General features: G+C 42.2%; 1 protein-coding gene across 1 annotated transcript in view; it reads right to left on the reverse strand.

Annotated features, from left to right (window-relative positions):
• The window catches only part of CAMKMT (calmodulin-lysine N-methyltransferase), a 662,536-nt gene that overhangs the window by 608,941 nt on the left and 31,358 nt on the right, over positions 1-22,237 (reverse strand). The window contains exon 3 of the mRNA XM_077485659.1: positions 10,140-10,204. Within this exon, the coding sequence (XP_077341785.1) occupies positions 10,140-10,204 (65 nt within the window). The remainder of the gene's footprint in view (positions 1-10,139; positions 10,205-22,237) is intronic.

Here is a 22,237-nt window from a genome sequence, read left to right on the forward strand (position 1 = left end):
CCCCAGAACCGTAAGTGCAAAACCATATACAGGTACGGAATTTATCACAGGAGAGCCTTGCCACCGTATATATACAGTATATGGTTACATAGTTGCATAGTAGGTGAGGTTGAAAAAAGACCAACCTATGTGTGTGATTATATGTCAGTATTACATTGTATATCCCTGTATGTTGTGGTCGTTCAGGTGCTTATCTAATAGTTTCTTGAAACTATCAATGCACCCCGCTGAGACCACCATCTGTGGAAGGGAATTCCACATCCTTGCAGTAAAGAACCCTCTATGTAGTATAGCCACTTCCCGACCAACGCACAACAATGTACGTCGGCAGAATGGCATGGGTAGGCAAATTGGCGCAGGTACGTCCATTTGTATTTGCCGCCCTGCCATCGTGTGCGCGCCACCGGTCGGGACCCCCGCGAGTCCGGTTGCGGGTCCCACGGACACAATCGCCACGGGGATACCTGCGATCGTCTCACGGGGAAGCTGAACGGGGAGATGCCGATGTAAACAGCATCTCCCCGTTCTGCCTAGCAACAAGTGACACGGATCTCTGCTCCATGTGATTGGAGCAGAGATCAGTGTTCACCAAGACATAGCCCAGCCCCCCACAGTTAGTAACACGCCCCTAGGACACACTCAACTCCTACACTGCCACCCCCTGGTTAATCCCTTCACTGCCAGTGTCATTTACACAGGAATCACTGCATTTGTATAGCACTGATTGTTGTATAACTGACAATGGTCCCAAAAATGTGTCAAAAATGTCTGATGTGTCCTCCATAATGTCGCAGTCACAATAAAAAAAAAAAAAAAAAAAAAAAAAATCGCAGATCACTGCCATTAGTAGTAAAAAAAAAAAAATATTAATAAAAATACCATAAAACTATCCCCTATTTTGTAAACGCTATAAAATTTGCACAAACCAATCAATAAATCGCTAATTGCGATTTATTTTACCAAAAATATGTAGAAGAATACGTATCGGCCTAAACTAAGGAAAAAAATGTTTTTATATATTTTTGGGGGATATTTATTATAGCAAAAAGTTAAAAATAATGCTTTTTTTCAAAAGTGACGCTTTTTTTTGTTCAAAGCGCAAAAAATAAAAACTGCAGGGGTGATCAAATACCACCAAAAGAAAGCTCTATTTGTGGGGGAAAAAAGGACGTAAATTTTGTTTGGGAGCCACGTCGCACGACCGCACAATTGTCAGTTAAAGCGACACTGTGCTGAATCGCAAAAAGTGGTCTGGTCTTAAGCCAGCAAAATGGTCCGGTCTGAAAGTGGTTAAGGTTAAACCTCTTTTCTTCTAATTTTAATGAGTGGCCACTTGTCTTATTAAACTCAAAAAAGTTGTGCAAGCAGTTAAAGCTTGTAGGAGGGGTTTTCATTCTCCCCTGACTGTCCTATGAGGCTGCATGACCCCTGACCCTCTGTTTGGACAGTACCGATTGGCCCTGTGCTGATCACATGCTCACTCCCCCCAAAAAAAGGCTCTAGCAATACACACCAAACTGAGCATGTGCAGAGTGCCTCCAAGGCTTCTTTCTATCAGAAGATGCATTGGGGACAGAAAAAGGAGGAGAATCAGAGAAAACAGCCTTTTTACACAATGCAGAGGATTAACCCCTTAAGTTCTACAGTGAGTATAACAAGCATGCTTTACTGCATATACAGACTGATTTTACTGCTGAGGGTTTAGTAACACTTTAAATAAGCCTGAATTGGCCCATGATTATAATCAAAACACTTATTCACCAGCTGCCATCTTCCAGTCCCTGTTTGGACCCAATGGACTGCTATAAGGCAACGCAGACTGCTACTTTTGAAGAGATAAGTGGTACAATGACATCACACATCCCGTGCAACGCTCACACAAGAGGTAGAAGAATCCAGTGGCTGTGTTTTTATTCCAGCCTCAGTCCAAACCACATTTCCCAAGCAGGCTTCTAAATTTGGAGAAACTACGGAATGAATGGGCCAGCAATGCCCAAATGTTGCATGAAATGATCAGGTCAGCACAGCGTGGCGCAACATTAAGCCTGGATAACACGGAAGCCACCCTCAGATTTTTCAGTGTATATTCACCGGACTGAGTAATAGTAATTATATTGTGAATAGATGGGATTGGTTGACCACTACAATGCCCAGGATAAGCACGAGGAGGTGTCTGCCACCTTAACTGCATGTTTATTGGGAAATTATTTGAAAAAAATAAATAAATAAATGAGTTAGTTGTCTGGTTACGATTCCTAAAGTGGTTGTAAACCTCAGACATGAAATATGAACAAAGCATATCCCTCTATAGTGTGTCACTTCTGACAAGTTTTCCTGATGCCAAGAGAAAAAAGGTGACAGGAGGGAGCTTCAGCACACAGCCTGTTCTTGACAGCCTCAGCTTTGTTCTTGTGTAAAAAAAAAAAGGGGGGGGTGGTCCCATCCCATCCCTCCAATCAGCTCATAGAACTCTCCTCACTGAGGTCTGCAAAGTGTAACTTCAGCTCTCCGCCCCCTTTTTTCTGACGGCCCAAACAAACTTTATAAAGCCCTTTGAATGGTTGTAGAGAAGAGAAAACTGCAGTTAAACAGGTATAACTTATGTAGGAAGATTTGTTTTACATCTGTGCATCACCTGAGGATAGTCATTTCACTGGGTACATGTATGGCTGGCCATACATTATACAATTTTCCTTTATATTTAGCAAAACCATATAATATGAGGTCATACCTAATCACTTTCAATTTGTATGCAATCAGGCAGGACCTTACACTCCGTGGTTGAACGTAAATCTAAATTGAATAAGAAAATTGTATACTGTATGGCCAGCCTAAGTATTTACAACCACTTCAACCCCTTTACACTGACCCAACAAATATGCGGCCCAACTAGACTGGGCTTTTTTCCATATGGCTGCATGTTTTGCTTTTCTCCCTTTGTGCAGGGCACACTCCCAGCACAGAGACCGGGGTCTCAACATGAGCCTCGAGCCCCGTACTAACGATCGGGACCTGGAACCCCTGATTCTGGGACACCTAATTGCTGTGATAGCCTCTGATTGGGTATCACAGTGATCAGTCACTGTGAAGCCGGACCCCGTGTTTTTTTTTTCTTTGTGAATGGAGAGTCTCTCTCAAAAGGTGTGTGTAAAAAAAAAAAAATACCTAGATTAAAGGTTTGATCTACCCTGTTTCCCCAAAAATAAGACCTAGCGTGATTGTCGGTGATGGCTGCAATATAAGCCCTACCCTCCAAATAAGCCCTACCCTGTTTCCCCGAAAATAAGCCCTACCCTGAAAATAAGACCTACAGGGAATTTAACTATGGCTTATTTGGGGGGTAGGGCTTATATTGCAGCATTCACAGACAATTACGCTAGGTCTTATTTTCGGGGAAACAGGGGTAGGTCAGTGCCAGGGTTAGTATTTGGGTCAGGGTCCACATTTTTTTGGACAGATTATTTATTTATTTTTATTTGTCACAAGTCCATCTAGTTCAACCACAAAAAAAAATAAAAGAAATAATAATAATAATAATAATAATAATATCATACAATCCCATATAACCAATTCTATACCCACAGTTGATCCAGAGGAAAGGCAAAAAAAAAAAAAAAAAACAGCAAAGCATGATCCAATTTGCTAAAGCAGGGGAAACAATTCCTTCCTGATCCCCCGAGGAGGCAATCGGATTTTCCCCGGATCAACTTTACCTATAAAAATGTCAGTACCCAGTTATATTATGTACATTCAGGAAAGTATACAGGCCCTTCTTAAAGCAATCTACTGAGCTGGCCAGAACCACCTCTGCACGGAGTCTATTCCACATTTTCACAACTCTTACTGTGAAGAAACCTTTCTGTATTTGGAGATTAAATCTCTTTTCCTCTAGACATAAAGAGTGCCCCCTTGTCCTCTTTGTTGACTGTAAAGTGAATAACTCGACACCAAGTTCACTATATGGACCCCTTATATATTTGTACATGTTGATCATTTCCCCCCTTAATCTCCTCTTATCAAGAGTGAATAAATTCAGTTCCTCTAATCTTTCCTCATAGCTGAGCTCCTCCATGCCTCTTATCAGTTTGGTTGCCCTTCTCTGCACTTTCTCCAGTTCCCCGATATCCTTTTTGAGAACTGGTGTCCAAAACTGAACTGCATATTCCAGGTGAGGTCTTACTAATGATTTGAACAGGGGGGCAAAATGATATCTCTCTCTCTGGAGTCCATACCTCTCTTAATACAGGAAAGGACTTTGATCGCTTTGGAAACCGCATCTATCATCGGGTGATATCTATTACCATTTACCACCAAATAAAAGCCCAATTTGTCCTGAAAAAAATGCGGTATAATTCACCTAGACACACAAAAGTAGTTGTGATAATATGTACGGTTTTACCAACACATGCTAAAGTTGCAAAATTGTGCTTAGGCATTTAGATTTGTTTTATCCTTAGGAGTGAAGGGGTTGAGAACCAATCACATCTGGGCTTATGCAAGATTCTGAATATTTAATGTAAAAGTACATGTTCACGTTACCAAAAAAAAATAAAATGTAAAAATAAAAATCAGCTAATCTTCCTAAGCCCCTGTCTGAAGCCTGGCTGGTAAAAATCTATTGTGGAGTTGCCCACACACTAACATCCTATAGATTTGAATAACCCCTTGCTCCTGTAGTATTGGTATGGCCCATTCTGTGATCACTTCCTCAGCTGACTCTTCCAAATTATTTACCGTATAATGAATCTTGAGCGTCCCCAACATTAGCCATAGTATTATATCTGCAGCAGTGCGGGGCAAAATTTGTAGACATGTGCTGTTTGTGATTGGCTACCTTTGCCTGAGAGCACTTACAACACACCGTTACCTCTTAGCCAATTCCAAAGCTTAGTACTACAAAAGAAGCCAACTGGAGCCCAGACCCACCACCAGGTACTGTAACTAATACTGGAGAATTTTAGATTGGGAAGGAGGGGGTTACAATGAATGTCAAAATAGGGTTAATGATCTATGTACTGCTTAGCACCACATTGATGCTCCTTACCACCAACTTCTGTAAATCAAGAAATACCAGCCTTATATTTGTCCTCTTATTAACATTGGTAACAAGTACAATTTTTGCCGGCCAGGTGACCAATCTAGAACTCATCACTAGAAAATAGGATCCAACTATCAATCTAACTTTTGTGATATATTGCCAGCCTTAGGCTCCATGCACACTGAAGCTCATGAGTGGCCGTTTTTGGGAGTTTGGGCGTTTTTTTGTTTGTTTTTTTAACATCCCATAAACTCCCCTCTATGTTATCCTATGTGTCCATGTACGCATGGAAGTTTTTGGACGTTTATCATCAGTGGCATTTATGGGCTGTGTTTTGAACGCTATAAAATCGCGTTTAGGAGTCTCTTTTTTGACCACAAAAAACACCAAACTCTGATAAACAATCAAAAACGTGGCTCCACAGCTTTTAACATTTTTTGACCCATTGAAAAAAAAAAACACCAACGCGGAAAAGCGCTAAAGAGCGATATTGTAAAAACGTTTAAAAAAGTTGAAAGACTCACTGCAAAGCTACTGCCATTTTTATAACATTATTTTAACGTCCAGTGTGCATGAAGCCTTACACATACCTCCCCCACACCCAATCCATTAAGAGTACAAATAGTTTCAGTCCAAATATAAATTAAGACAGAATTTTGGTTATACATAAATCCAAATCTCCAAACGAAATCGTAACAAATTTTGTTGAAATTTGTTTAATTTCATTTTGGTTATTAGTTTTCTAACGAATTCCAAATTTTCGGAACAATTCGAATCGGTTAAAAAAAATATCAACATGGGGGCAAGGTGCTTTGGGATGAGGAGGGGCAGAGCCCCCCTTGCCCCAAAGCACCCCTCCCAATGTTTAGGGGATTAGGCCAGGTATGGTTTGGGGGGGGGGGTGGACGCTCAGCCGTCGTCCCCTTTCCTCGCCTGCCTGGCTACATGTTTGGATAAAGGTCTGGTATGGATTTGGGGGGGGGGGCACGTTGTTTTGTTTTTTTGGGGTTTTTTTGTTCCATTCTATTTTGATTATGTACTGCTACTATTTCTTTTTTCTATTGCAAAAAAATTCAATACATTTCAGTAAAATAAAACTAATATGGAAAAATTGAAAAATTGTGCAGAATTTGGTTACTCCTAAAGTAGCAAGAGGGTTAAGGAAAATCTGTCCTGTGAGAAAAATGAACTGGAACTTTAATTAAAGCGTAACTCCACTTTTGTTAAGAAAATAAAAACATTCCCCTCTGGGGGATCAATGTACATTGCAAGGATTATAACAAACTTTGTTGCAGATTCCTACCTATTGTTATTCTCAAAAAAATGACTGTTTGTTCCTCTGTGCTGCGTGAATCTAATGGAAGTGGAGTGGTTTCATAATTATCCATCAGCTGTGCAGCTGCAGAGCACCAATGAGGAAATCTGCTGGGTCTGCATCCCTTTAGACGTGTTCCTATTGCGAGTATCTCACCAAAAATTATGTTTTTGTTGCAGGCGATGACTGAAATCAGACTTGTATCTTAGGCAGACTTCTGGGAAAAATGGTGCGCTAATCACACAAGCAAGAAATTATGTTTCTGGGGGACGTTCTGTATACATTCTGTGTACAGAACAACTCCAGGCAGCCATATTTCATTGCATTTTCAGAAAACTACAGTGGCTGCAGATTGAAAAGCAAATGTCATTTTTAATAACATTCAATTACAATATGACTTGTGTCCCAATTGTATACACTATATTATTTGTTCTTTATTTGCTAGTTTTTTCCCCCCATGAAAGTGGAGCTGCCCTTTAACCCTTTCACTGCAAAAACCCCAAATCATATATTTTATGAAAGCACATGACCAGTAGAATAAAAAGAAGCTGCCACTGATTTGTGGGGTCCCACAAAATTTGCGCAAATGTTTAGCAAAACAATATTTTTACTAAAAATCCACTAAACTCATGATTAGTAGATAAAAATACACAGCAAATTAAAAAGTAAAAATAAAAGCTTAACCTGTATGGAGTCAATAACAAATATTTGTAATGTTTACATTGCGCCTTTTTGCAAAATGGTAAAAATCGAATGTATGCAAAAACTTTAAAGTTTTGTTATTTATTAATTCCATACTGGTTAAGCTTTTATATTTAGTAGGGATTTAGCAGGAATTTTGTAAAATTAGCTGTGTTTTTAGTGTATTTTCGCAAATATATTGGTTTGATAACCAGTAGACTGAAAAAGAAGGTGCACAAATGTTTATCAAATCAATATTTTCCCTACAAAATACACTAAAATCATCAATAGTGTACATAAAAACAACATAAGAAAATTCCTGCTAAATTGCTACTAAAGCATCATTCACATGTGGCATACTTAAGTGTATGCCCATGGGGGGCCAGGTTTACCCGCACAGGGATGCACAGGTGTTCCATGCATCCCCGTACAGGCAGTCCCATTTATGTCAATTGGGATGCAACGGCTGCACAGGCATAGCTGCTGTTCCCAATCTGACATCCGTGTGGGTACATGACCCCAAACCAGACAGTACGAGCACAGGGACATGCATGCGGACCTACATTGATGTAATACAGACTAGCGGGCTGTGTCCGCTCTGCATTAGCGGAGCGGACACGTACTTGTCATCCGCCTGCTCAGCAGGGATCAGCAGGTGGGGCAGATGAGCAGGGGGGTAAAGAGGTGGGGCAGATGAGCAGGGTAGTACAGTAGTGTGGCAGATGTGCAGGGGGGACAGTGATCTGAGGTGTGGAGTTGCAGGAATTGGGGCTGATCCGAGGCGTAAGAGTGCAGGATGTTCATTTCTCACTACTAAAGTAGTTTACAGCATTTATTCTATAATTCATTTTTTTCATGATCGAGAATGTGAAGTTGACATTTTTTTTTTCTTATAAAAATCGGCACTCTCAATTTCTTTGAAAACATTTTTGGACATACTGTGTTCAAAAGGTTGCCTACACCTGGTATAGAGATTTCATTCATTCATAAAATGACAGTTTGATACATTGTAACACTCATGGTTACAATGATCAGCTGTCAGTGGATATAGCAGCGATCTCTGGCTATATCAATTGTAGGGGGGTGGTCCCGAGCCACAACTTCACCCTCACCGCAAACCTCAAACCCCCTCCTCCCACCCACCCGCCGCAATCTCCAGCCTTACAGATCAAAGGAGATCTGTGCAGGGAAAAGCTGCAGGCGGGGAAGGAGAGATGCCGCTCGAAGAGGCTATGGATTGGGGGTGCGGGAGCAGTATGGGAGGTATTGAGAGGGACACATCTGGACCCTCCCAAGCCCCATGCAGCACCTGAAGCCAGCGGGAGCGCCAGAGAAGGGATGCTAATGATGGTGGCTGCAGGGAGTGGGTTTGCTGGGGGTGAAATGGATCGGGTAGAGGGGAGAGAAGGGGGGTGAAGGGTATAAGATGGAAGAGTGGGGGGGAGTGGTTCTAAGTGGAAGTTAGCGGTGGGAGGTGGAGAGGCAGGGGACAGGGAAGCGGCGGTGTGGGCGGGGCAGTCACATTAAGGGTTAATAACTCTGATCAGCGGGTTGTAATCCGCTGATTAGAGGTATAAGATTGTTCAGCAGAGTCTGCTGAACAATTCTGATATAAGCTTGTGGTCATTGAAGTGACCATAAGCTTATAGGAGAGGGAGAAAGGAGGTCCGTACAGCGTAGAGACTCGGCCCCTGCGGGCACTTTTTAGGTCCGCACGGACCTAGCAGTGAAAGGGTTAAGTGATTTCAAAAATACCTTTTCATCTTCTTAGGAATAAAAAAAAAGTCCCTAAAATTATACTTAAATGAGTTGTAAAGGCAGAAGGTTTTTATACGCATTCTAGGCATTAACAAAAAAAACCTGTGTAGCAGCCCCCCCAATTACCTACCTGAGCGCCATCTCTCTCCTGCGATGTCCATGATCCCCTCAGCCATCCAGGACACTCCTCCCGATTGGCTGAGACAAAGCAGCCGCTCTACTGGCTCCTGCGGCTGTCAATCAAAATCAGTCAGCCAATCGGGGGGAGAGAGGGGGGTGGAGCCAGGTCGGGGCTCTGTATCTGAATGGATATACGGAGCTCTGACTCACCTCGGGTGCCCCCTGTAGCAAGCTGCTGGCTGAGGGGGCACTCAAAAGAGGGGAGGGGCTAGGAGCAGCAAAGAGGGACCCAAGAAAAGGAGGTAGCTTTAACATGCTTGTTATTTAAAAAAAAAAAAAAAAAAAAAAAACTAGCCTTTACAATCACTTTAATTAGGTTAGGTGTTGGTTTTAATTTTCTTGTGACTATTATAAATATTTTTTTTTAAAATATGATTCATATTAAAAGAAGATTAACAAAATAGTGACTAATTATGATATCGGTAGATGTAATTTGGCAACATCTCTGGGGCCACCAATAAAAATGTTCATTTTTTTGTTTGTTTTGAAATATTGTATAGGACATTGGCCAGCTAGGAGAGGAACAGTCGTGACGGTTAGAACCCGTCCTTGGCAGTCAAAGGGTTGATGAATAAGCTGGTTTGGCACACATGGTGAAATGTGCTAAATAATTACAGGAGATAAGTCAAACTAAGCCTTTACCATTTGTTGCCATGTCACTGTCATTCTTCCCACATTTTTTTTTTGCTCCGGTCACAATCGGTTCCTCTCCTCCAAGCAAGGAATTCCCCTAGTTTTGGAGAAACGCGGTTCTAACGTAGACATATTTCTACAAAGCTTAGCACATCTGCCTCTTATTTGACCTTGCAGATAAAATTTGCCATTCATAAAGCTTTCTCCCCCCAGGCGTACAAACTGTTTTGAGTGTATTCAGTTAGCAGGCTTTAGCTTCTCATTCCATAAGGCTTTCCGCGGCCTAATCTATTTGAATGTACCAGCTGCCTTCCCCTCGCAGTTACGAAGCCTGTCAAAACGTATGCAGATCATTCATAATTGCTGACTGAAAAGAGCCGGGATTACATGAAGCCCGCAGTGCCTGCCGCACTGGAAAACAATTAAATATCGTCAAAATATCACAACAATTTTCACACTTTTGTCATGGAAATCGGCATCGCGGGAAAACAATGCACAGGGATATTAAACGGGAACAATGAAAACAGAACTTACACACATTTCCGGTATTGTCAAAACTTGTCAGGATGTCAGAAACGTTTAGAGCTCCTGTGCGGTGCCTGAAATAAAATATTGATTTGAATTACTCGTTTTTTTTAATTTCTGCTGGTTGGAACTAATGACAATTTAAAGAGCAATGCAAAAAAAAAAAGAAAGAAAAAGGCTGCTTTCAAGCAAATCTACCTGCCACTGCCAAGCGGGACACCTAATCCTCGGTTCTATGAATGTGCCCTAGTGCTATACAGATTGTTTTCCTAAAGTCAGAAATCTAGTCATTTTAAAAAAAAACTTTAACCACTTCAGCCCCAGAAGGTTTACCCCCCCCCCGGCCAGGCCATTTTTTGTGATATGGCACTGCGTTACTTTAACTGACATTTGTGTGGTCGTGCGACACTGTATTCAAATAAAATTGATGTCCACCCCCCACAAATAGAGCTTTCTTTTGGCATTATTTGATCATCACTGCCGTTTTTATTTTTTGCGCTATAATAATATAATATTTTTTTTTTAAATGTTTGTTTATAGCGCAAAAATTATTATCTCTCTCTATATATATATAAAAATATCTCTATATATATAAATATCTCTCTCTCTCATATATATATTCTATAGATAGACATTTCATATATATATATATATATATATATATATATATATATATAAAATATCTCTCTCTATATATGAAATATCTATCTATAGAATATATAGAGATTTTTTTATCTATCTATCTGTATGTATGTATGTATGTATGTATGTATGTATGTATGTATGTATGTATATATCTATATATATATCTCTCTCTATATATCTATATATCTATATATATATATATAGATAGAGATAGATAGATAGAGATAGATAGATAGAGATAGATAGATAGAGATAGATAGATAGAGATAGATAGATAGAGATAGATAGATAGAGATAGATAGATAGAGATAGATAGATAGATAGATAGAGATAGATAGATAGATAGATAGATAGATAGATAGATAGATAGATAGATCGATCTTTCTGCTATAAAACATATCCAATAAAACAAACATAAAAAAAAAAAAAAAAAATTGAATTTCTTCATAACGTTAGGCCAATATGTATTCTGCTATTAAAAGATCACAATACGCGTATATTGATTAGTTTGCGCAAATGTTATAGCATCTACAAACTATGGGATATTTTTTTTTTTTTTTTTTAATTTTACTAGCAATGGCGGAGATCAGCGAATTATAGTGGGAATGCAACATTCTGGGGGACAAATCGAACACATAACTGAAATTTTTTTGGGGGACCAGTGATACTAATACAGTAATCAGTGCTAAAAAATATGCACAATTAATGTACTAATGACACTGAAAGGGAAGGGGTTAACATCATGGGCGATCGGGTTACATGCATTCCTAGGGAGTACTTTGTAACTGTGGGGGAGGTGCTTGTACTGTGGGAAGGCAGAGATCTGTGTTCCTGTTTAGCAGAAGAACAGGATCACTACTGTCCCTTGTCACAGGACAGCAACCTGCCTTATTTACCTTAGTGTCCCGAGCGATCGATCGGCAGACATCTCGTCCACCGGACCTGCTGTGTTCAATCACAGCTGGGGGGGGGGGGGTGCTCGCAGCAGCATGCATGCACGCTCCAGACCCGGAAGTGCAGAATCACATACAGAGAGGCCACCTTGCCACAATATACGTGCGTGGGGCAGTCGACATCTGGTTAAAGAAGCATTGATTAAAAAATAAAACACTTCATCCGTCAGCATGTGTGTGATGCTGCAACATCTGTCTCACCACAGCTCTAAGCCTGACAACCTTCATCCTTCAGCAGGTCTGTGATGTTGCATGTCCTACAATGGCTTTAAGCCGTCACATGACTGCTGATCGCTTAGTACTTGGTCTGCTGTGAGCCAATCAGTCACTGCTCTCTGCTCTGGCACTCCCTGGAGCACCGGGCTGGAGAGGGGGCAGAGTGGCTGCCTCCAACTCTTGGTGCTTTGGAATGTAGCAAGTACACACTAGAGGGATGTGTTTTGTTAATTTTCCATGGCAAAGGTTTACTACCACTTTAAGTATTCACCAGTTCACTGGCATCAGAGAGGTTGATTGGGCTGTTCACTCAATTAATGGTCTTCATAATGCAATGGGCCTTAAATAGAGAAGTACAGCCAAAGCCGTTTTAGCTGTGCTCCTCCTGGATCATGCGGCGGGGTTGAATCGAGATCGCAATCTAAAGATTAATCATGCAGCTCCAGAGCTCAAAAAAAAAATCATACTTCATTCATATGTGAGAAAATGCAGCATATCTCCATTTTTCCACCCACACATCACACCAGCAATTTGGTGTCAATGGGGCACATACTGCACAATTGTTTTCTAGATGCCCTTTAAGCGATCTGCATTGATTCGATTCTGAAAAACATGCCAGTCACCCTGCACATAGTGTGAACAAGCCCTTAAAGTGGTTGTAAACCCACTTTCAAAAAACAAAAACAAAAAACTGACAAAGGCATAATGAGCTAGTATGCATAGCATTATGTAATGCTCACCTTAGATAGAAGTCCTCGTTGCGGTGCCCATACACAGCACCGGCCGGGAGTTACTTCCGGGTATCGCGGCTCCGATGCTGCAATGATGTCACTCCTGCGCATGCGCGGGGTAATGGCACAGTCACTGAGGCAACAGCACATACGGTTTTAGTCAGTGAGCACGTGCCGATGATGTTGGCACATGCAAATACAGGGATAACTCCTAAACCGTGCAGGTTTAGGAGATATCCTGGGTAGCTACAGCTAAGACTCATTATAGGCTTACCTATAGCAAAGTGGTCTGTAAGGCTCCATGCACACTGAAGCTCAAAAAAGCTTTTTCTGGACGCCAGATTGCTGGCAGAAAACGCAGGTTGAAAAACTTGCTGTTAACAGCGTTTTGTACTAGCGTTTATGAGCGTTTATGGACGTTTTCAATAAAAATACACAGAGGATACTCCAAAAATCCCACAGTGCATGCCAAACTCCCACAATGCATTGAAAAAAATAGAATGCCGAACACTAATTAACGCGTGTTCATGAGCGTTTATCGGCGGTTGTCGTTTTTTGGAGGTGAAAAACGGCACTTTGAACACAAATTTCTGGCGTTCAGAAAAAAGCCCATAAACTCCACTGCTCATTAAAGCTAAAAAAACGTCCATGTGTGCATGGACACATAGGCTAACATAGAGTGGCATTTATGGGCTTTTAAAAAAAAATACCCAAACTCCAATAAACTGCAGTTTATGAGCTCCAGTGTGCATGGAGCCTTAGGGTTTACAACCACTTTAAGCCTCATTGAAATGATCTGTCACTAAAAAAAAAAAAAAAAAAAAAAAAAAAAAAGAATCCTAGTGTGTAAGCTTTGTGAATTGATAGTAGCAGTGTGTGCAATCAGCATGAGCTTGGCTGGCACAGCAGCAACTGCCAGATGGTCTCCCACCTCCAACTTCCAGGATCCATAGACAGACAGCATAGGTAAAGCTAAATATGGCAGTAAATCATTTTATATATAAACTTTTTCATATATGAAAAATAACCCCTTTTGGTTGCCATTTCAGGGTGGACTCTTTCTCTTGCAGCATCTTATAGAGCATGCAGGAACTAGAGGTGTGTCTCCCTACACTGGGTGCATCAATAGAAACACAGAGCACCATAAGCCTAGCATGGCAGGGCACTCCCTTTCTCCTCCCTCCTCTAAAATGTACAGACTGGAGACTGCACTGTGCACACTTTTCTGTGAAGAGCTCAGCAGCACTGAGAAAGCAGGAGCCAGCAGCATTTACAAAGCTGTAAAATGCAAGTGCTAAGGTATGAATTGTAACAATAAGTTTACTGGGGAATGTTAATTTTATTATGCCGAATGTGTTAAAGTGGTTGTAAACCGATGGGCGATTTGTTCTTGCGCAGGGAGCAGTCATTCACGGTACAGGTATCTGAAGGAATGACATTGGTGGCCGTTCCTTCAGAGTGAATGTGCCGATGGCGTCATTGGCTGCATGTAATGGAATTACGATACCTATAGGTAAGCCTTATTATAGGCTTACCTATAGGTACAAAGTATGCCTTTGAGTTTACTTCCAATATTCAGCTTTCAGCTCCGTCGCTTTTTAAATGACAATTGCGCTGGTCATGCAAGACTGTACACAAACAACTTTTTATAAATTTTGTTCCCACAAATAGAGCTTTCTTTTGATGGTATTTGATCACCCCTGGGGTTTTTATTTTTTGCTAAACAAATAATAATAATAATTAAAAAAAAGACGACTGAAAACTGCCAAAAAAAAAGAAAATACGTTTTTCTTTGTTTCTGGTATAAAATATTGTAAATAAGCAAGTTTTTTTCCTTCACCGACAGACACTGATAAGGTGGCACTAATGGGCACCGATATGCAGCACTGATTGGTGGCACCGATATGCAGCACTGATAGGAGACACTGATGGGCACCGAGAGGCAGCACTGATTGACACTGATAGGCATCACTGATGAGGAAGAACTGGCAGGCATTACTGATGGGCACTCATTGGCATCCCTGGTGGACCTGACACACCCCCGATAGCCATGGGCACGCAATCTCGGCTTATCCTGCTGGACTACATATGACAAAGTCAGGATAATTGAACCACACCGCCCGACCGTCATTCTGCTATAAACTGGGCGGGAAGTGGTTAAATAAAAAAATAAAAATGCAGAGGGTTTAATATTACTTTAAGATTATATCGTTTTATGTAAATCCAACTCTGCAGCATGTGTGGCCAGCACTGCTGTGACCTGTCTGGCATTTCAAACAATCTGATTCCAGAGAAGCTTATGACTTAGAGGTGAAGGTAAAAATAGTCATCTGAAAGTTCATGCTAGCATGTAATAAAAGCGTGTCCATAATTCAATTCTGAACTTTAACCACTAGAGGGGGTATGAACCAGCTGGAACGTGTAAAAGTATTATTACTCAGAATCCACATGCTTACAAGTTAGCAAACCCATGGCACAAAAATAATATGAAGTGGGGTACACACTAAGAAAATTGGGTTAATGATCATCCAATTTTTCCTCGTTGTTTCACAGCATATCGGAACCGGTGAATTAAAATTCATACGAAAAAGGCGCTTTTTTTTTGTTGTTGTTTATTGTTTCTGATCATGTGCAGTCTCTTTTCCGATTCTGATTTCTTGTACGAAAATTGTATGAAAATTGTACATATTAAAGCGTAGTTCCACCCATTTAAAAGTCAGCAGCTACAAAAAGTGTAGCTGCTGACTTTTAATAATCAGACACTCACCTGTCCCACAGACCAGCAATGCGGGCGCACAAAGCTTCGCTCCTCTCCGCAGTGCTGCCATTCTAACTGTGGGCACCCGGCTGTGGCTTCACAGCCAGGCACGCGCTGCACATGCGCAAGCCACACGTGACTGAATGGCCAGGCAATCTTCTGGGACCTGTGACATGGTATGGTAATCTTCCTTCTGGCACCATGGAACCAGGGGAGGAAGTGGGAGCTGGATGCCTCTAAAAACAGACATGTGGAATGTCAGTGGGTCACCCACACTTAAAGAGGAAGTTACATTTAAGGGTAAAACTCAACTGTCATACTGCGGCAGGTTGACACGACTGCGCAAACCGCTGTAGGTGTACATCCGCCGCTTTAAAAGCTATAATGGGGCACGCACCCCTGGAGCGACGCTGGAGCAGATGCACGTTGCTGATGGCCGCGATGTCCGCCGGCAACCCACGATCGCTCCTCAGAAAACCAGAACAGGGATCTGTCAATGTAAACAGACAGATCCCCATTCTGTCAGGGAGGTAGAGAGAGATCCTAGTGATCAGGAACAGCGATCTCTCTCCTCCGCCAGTCAGTACACTCCCCCACAGTTAGAATCACCATTGGAATTTCTGGCAGGGATTCTGGGAATGCCATTGGAAGTCCTTGCATGGATTCTGCAAGTACCATTGGAAGTCATGGCACGGATTCTGGGAGTGCCATTGGAAGTCATGGCACAGATTCTGGGAGTGCCATTGGAAGTCCTGGCAGGAATTCTGGGAGTTCCATTGCAAGTCCTGGCAGGAATTCTGGGAGTGCCATTGGAAGTCTTGCCATGGATTCTGGTAGTGCCATTGGAAGTCCCGGCATGGATTCTGGGAGTACCATGAGCCTTCCCCCCCACTTCCTTTACAGACAGCCTCCAAATGCATGGACATGGCTTACAGGTTATCAAGAATTTTCTTCTGTGACAAACCCCTTGCACTTACTGCAGGCATCTGGAGACCCATTGAGAATCCATGACTGTTTCAAACCCAAACTCCTCTGCATCATCCACAAGAAATGGAGGCAGCAGAGGGACAGATCTGCCAGGAGAGGCATCCAAGGTTATAGATTTCAAACAAATACTGTAGTGAGAAAATATCATGTGAATCTTCAGCGAGACTGGACAGATGGGTTCAACTGCTACCGGATTGATGATTTTTTTGGAAATGGTCTGGAGAACTGGCAATGATCCAACAAATGTAAGATTTAGCTTCCTGGAAGAGAACCATAGCTTTAAGTTAGAAGTGGAAAGCCGTAAAGAGTCCCCAGACTTAATGCCTTTTTTCTTGTCAGCTTCTGTCTGAGCTTTAGATCTATCTAATATATCTGACATTTTTCCTGATTCAAGGCCAGGAAAGCAAAATGTTCTTGAACTTCAGACACAGCAGACTCAGAAGAGCAGTTTGGCAGGGCAGTGGGATGGTTCTCATAATTGGAAAAGAAGGGTGATTGAAAGTCACTGCATGTGAATCATTGTTATAAGCAAATTCAACCATTATGAGGCCCAGTTGTCCTGTGTAGTGGAGGCAAAGCATCGAAGGTAATATTCTAGAGTTTTGTTCTGGTTATCTTAGTCTGTCCATTAGTTTGTAGGTGGTAGCCAGAGGACAGGGAAGAACGGATTTTCAACTTTTTGCACAGCTCTTCTCAGAATCTTAACCACTTCAGCCCCGGACCATTTTGCTGGCCAAAGACCAGACCACTTTTTGCGATTCGGCAGTGCGTCGCTTTAACTGACAATTGTGCGGTCGTGCGACGTGGCTCACAAACAAAATTGACATCCTTTTTTTCCCACAAATAGAGCTTCTTTTGGTGGTATTTTATCACCCCTGCGGTTTTTATTTTTTGCGCTATAAACAAACAGAGCGACAATTTTGAAAAAAAAAAACGCATTATTTTTAACTTTTTGTTATAATAAATATCCCCCAAAAATATATAAAAAAAAACATTTTTTTCCCTTAGTTACGTATTCTTCTACATATTTTTGGTAAAAAAAATAAATAAAAAAAAAACGCAATAAGCTATTATTGATTGGTTTGCGCAAAAGTTATAGCGTTTACAAAATAGGGGATAGTTTTATGGCATTTTTATTAATATTTTTTTTACTAGTAATGGCGGCGATCAGCAATTTTTATTGTGACTGCGACATTATGGCAGACACATCGGACATTTTTGGGACCATTGTCATTTATACAGCAATCGCTGCTATACAAATGCAGTGATTCCTGTGTAAATAACACTGGCAGTGAAGGGGTTAGCAAGTGGGCGGCAGTGTAGGGGTTAAGTGTTCCTAGGGGCGATACTAACTGTTGGGGGCTGGGCTTTCTTTTAGTGAACACTGATCTCTACTCCAATCACATGGAGCAGAGATCAGCGTCACTTGTTGCTAGGCAGAACGGGGAGATACTGTTTACAACGGCATCTCCCAGTTCAGCCACCCCGTGAGACGATCGCGGGTATGCCCACGGTGATCGAGTCCGCGGGACCCGCGACCAGACTCACAGGGGTCCCGACTGGCACGTGAGCGAGCCGCCACGCTCGCGATGGCAGGGCAGCATTTAAAATTGGACGTACCTGTATGCCAATATGCCTGCCCGTGCCATTCTGCCGACGTACATCGGCGTGTGCCGGTCAGGAAGTGGTTAATTTAAACTAAATGAACCAGTTGAATATGATAGAATTTGGAACACAATGAAGCCTCACCACTTCTCACATGAAAACATTTGCTGTGGCTAAAGCCGAAGGAGCACTCTTTATTGAGAGAAAATTAGACATTTTGGTAAGCTGGTCCCACCTCGCCTAAAATAGAATTGTCCCTTTCAGAGAGTGGAAGCTCAACATTGACATCCATTTCTAGCATACTTCAAGGGCCGAATGGAATAGGCAAGGGCCTGAGAAGGTTCTGTAGCACAGATGGTAAAGAATTAGACAAAGGCTTTACAGCCCTGACAATAACTGTTATTCCTGCAATCCCCTGTGTTACATTAAACTATGTGCCCCAGTGTATGTGCTTTTTAAAAAAATATGCTGCTTTATACCTTGTTTCATAGCACCACTCAGTGCTCACGTGACTGCCCACCACTCTCATCCCCTCCTCCCAGCTGACATCAGTGGGGGATTCTCCGCCCCTTCGCTGTACTTATCAGATAGGGAGAGGAGAGCAGTGGACAGTCACGTGAGCGCAGAGCAGCATTATAAAATAAGGTTTTGCCTCTCTAAGTGTAGTATTAAAACAGTAACATTTATTGCACAAGATTAAAAACACTTACAAGATATAAGTGGAAGTCATGCTCATCATAAGTATGTAGTCCTGGCAGATCTACTGTGTTTTCTATCTTATAAAAGTGTTTTTAATCTTGTGCAATAAATGTTACTATTGTAATACTACACTAGCCCTTGTACACACGGTCGGAGATTCCGACAGAATGTGTCCGATTGGACCGTTTTGTCGGATAATCCGACTGTGTGGTCTCCATCGGACTGTTTCCGTCGGAGTATCCGACAGACCAAGATTTCCAACTTGTCTGTAAAATTTTCCGACAAAATGCTCCAATTGGACATACTCCGATCATGTGTAGCCTACTCCGACGGACAAGGTGACACACATGCTCACAATCAAATTTGGACACGGAAGCGCTCGCTCAGGTAAAACTACCGCTCGTAATCGATATAGCACATTCGTCACGCTGCAATGTTAAAAATTCTTTCATGAAGCGCATTCTCTTGTTCTTTACAATGCTGCAAGAATGAACTTCTTTTGATGCTCATAGTCAAACACACTTCTCCCGAACGTATTTCTTGAGTCTTTTTACTCATTTCAGCAATACAATATTTTAAATCGTCACATCTACACAATTTTTTTTTTTTTTATGGAATTTTGTGGTTGTTTTTTTTCATCAACATCTCATTTTTTGTCAGTTTGCTCATCTTTACATTTTTTGGGGTGTGTTTTGGGTTTCAACTTACCACAACACCATTATTATCTTTTTTGTATTTTGTTTTTCTTTTTTAATCTACAGGAGGTTGTTTAGTGTTGGTACCCCTTGTTATTCATTTCACTTTGTATTTTTGAAATGTACCTGCCTGCTCACAAATAAACTGTCCTTTTTGAAGTAAAACACATACGCAAGTATTCCTTCAAACAAAAAAAACCTTTATTTAGGTGTCAGTAACAAATAGAGGGAGGCAGCGCTGGAGAAACTGGGGAGATTAGCGAAGCCTTTGGCCCCCAGGGCACACATCAACTATTTAAAACGCAAAAATTGGTGGCCTGAGGAGTACATGTCTGAGGGAGAGAAGTCTGGTCCTGAAGTCCAAGAAACCCGGAACAGCAGCAGATGACATCTATGTTCCAAGGCTGTGCTACTACAAGAGGCTGCATCTTCTGTCCGACCAGACTGAACCCAGGTTATCACACTCTGGTCTTCCTTCCACGCTTCCTTCCAGACTGTGGTGCTGGAGGTGTGGCAGAAGGAGGAGGAGGAGGGGCATGGGCCAAATCACACAAGTGTGTTGCTTGTGTGATTTGGCCCAACAGGCCCTTGTTGAGGGTGTGGAGAATTAGCTCCTTACACAAGATCTTCTGCCCCTCCTCCATTTGCTCGAGTTTACATGCAGTAGGTAGGGGTGGCTTTGAGGGCCGCTGAAGCCTCCCCGATCAGCCTCAGAGCCGACTACTCCACATTCCCCCCCTCCTTTCTCGCCCTTTTGTGTGGAAGGTGGAGGGGAGGGACCTGGGAATCTGTCAGGCTCCTCCGCCTGCCCACCGCCTGGCTGATGCTTACCCCTGCCTCCTCCTGGCTGCCACTTTCCACAGCCACCTCCTGGCTGCTGTATTCCACACCATCCTCTTGGCTGATGTCTTCCTGTGTATGAAAAAAGGGACATAGTTTTAGTTTTTGGTTCATCAAACACACACAATTTTCACATCAAGACTGTTGCAAATTGTTAACCAATAGAAAAGACTATCGTTCTGAGCCCAGCATTTTTCATTCTTGACCCAAAGGTTTTGGCCACTACTGTCTATTGAGATGTAAAACACTTTCTAAAATCAGCAATTAGTGAGCAAAAATCAAGTTAACATCATTCACTTTTACTCCCAAAATATGTACAACAATACTATACCTGGCTCAAGCTGGGCTCCCCCAGTTCTTCCTGAGTGGAAGGCCCAGGTTAGGCGTCGGAAGACTCAGCAGGTTTGGAATGTAGCATAGAAGGATGCGTGGAAGGAAGGGTAGAGAGGGATTCCCTGACCTCAGCCTGGTCTGACAGAAACTGCATCCTCTCATAATACCACAACCTGGGGACATAAACTTCATCTGCTGCAGCTCCAGATTGCATGGACTTCAGCACCTTCTTCCTCTCCTTCAGATATGTACTCCTGAGGCCACCAATTTTCACTTTTAAATAGTTGATATCTGCCCTGGGGACCACCGGCTTCACAAACTCAACCAGTTTCTCCAGCGCTGCCTGCCTCTTTAGTTTGTTACTGTAATGTGGGTGCGTCGATTGCCACAGGTAGGGCAGCTCCCTGTATTTATCGATGAACAGAGGGAGGAAACTGTGGTCATTGAAACCGTCCATAATCTCTGCAAGGCACAACACAAGACAAACCCTAATGTCAGGCTAAACTCCACTAATTTAGGCCTCAATCTAGAAGCAGTATAGGCTAGTGATGTACCAAGTTCAAAATTTTACCTTCATTTGCACGATCGTCGCGTCAGCTTCTCCCTCTGTTCACAGATCATACGTACGACACACGTGTGTTGCGTTTTATATACAGTGCGCATTCTCTTTCGGCGCAGTGGGGAGAGCACATGGCGGAGAGAACACAGGTGCGCAATCAGAGTTCCAATAACGAGGAGGGTGAGGAAAGCCCGGAGCCTGAAACGTCCCGATCCTGGAAGAGAAGATTTAAGGCCTCAAATATGTCTTTTGGAGAGATGTTGGAGATGGTGGACATATTGAAGAGGACCGACTATGATGGGAAGTATGGACAAAAGTTGTGAAGAGTCTTCAGAAGAATTTTGGGGTACGATGATCCAAGGATCAACTGAGAAAACACTGGTCAGACCTGAAACTGAGGGAGCATGATCAGTACAGAAGGATCAAGCGTGTTCTTCAAAAAAGCAAGTAGTTGTCGTGTGTTCATATGATTATTCTTGCTTGCATACTGCTCCATGTGCTTTGATTTCATGTTGTACAGTTTAAAATGGCCATGTTCATGTTCATGGGTGCAATCGTTCGTTAGAAACATCGTTCGTTAGCCCACTCCCAAAACGAAGTTTTCACAAATTACACTTCACTACATTTCTTCACACTGCAGGTAAGTATTCCAGCTTAACAAAGTGTCCACAATAATGTTCTCACCTTTGAACTCGGCCAAAAAACACAATTGGACCACACTTCCAAGCAATGTTTCATATTCCTATTTCTGCCCTCTGTGTGCTAAGTATTCCTTTTTTTACATTCTCATAGGGGAGAGAAGACTCCGGAAGTCTGAGGACACCAGGGACCCCACACCTCCCAAAGAAGGCGAAATTCCAACACCAGAAGCAGAGGAGCAGGAGGAGGAGGAAGGAGAGATCGCTGAAGTTGGACAAATTGTCACCAAAACAGGTGAGTGTCGGAGACCACAGCTTCCGGTAAGCTAATCAATGTATGTCATCATATTTATAATACATGGTGTGTTCGTTTGCTTTTTTTTGTAGGAGATGTGGAAGAAGAATCACATTTTACCAGTTAAAGTGCCCAGATCCTGATTGGGGAGAT

The sequence above is a fragment of the Lithobates pipiens genome, unplaced genomic scaffold, assembly GCF_037356315.1.
Source record: "Lithobates pipiens isolate NorthernLeopardFrog02 unplaced genomic scaffold, aLitPip1_a1.2 Scaffold_18, whole genome shotgun sequence".
Taxonomy (NCBI): domain Eukaryota; kingdom Metazoa; phylum Chordata; class Amphibia; order Anura; family Ranidae; genus Lithobates; species Lithobates pipiens.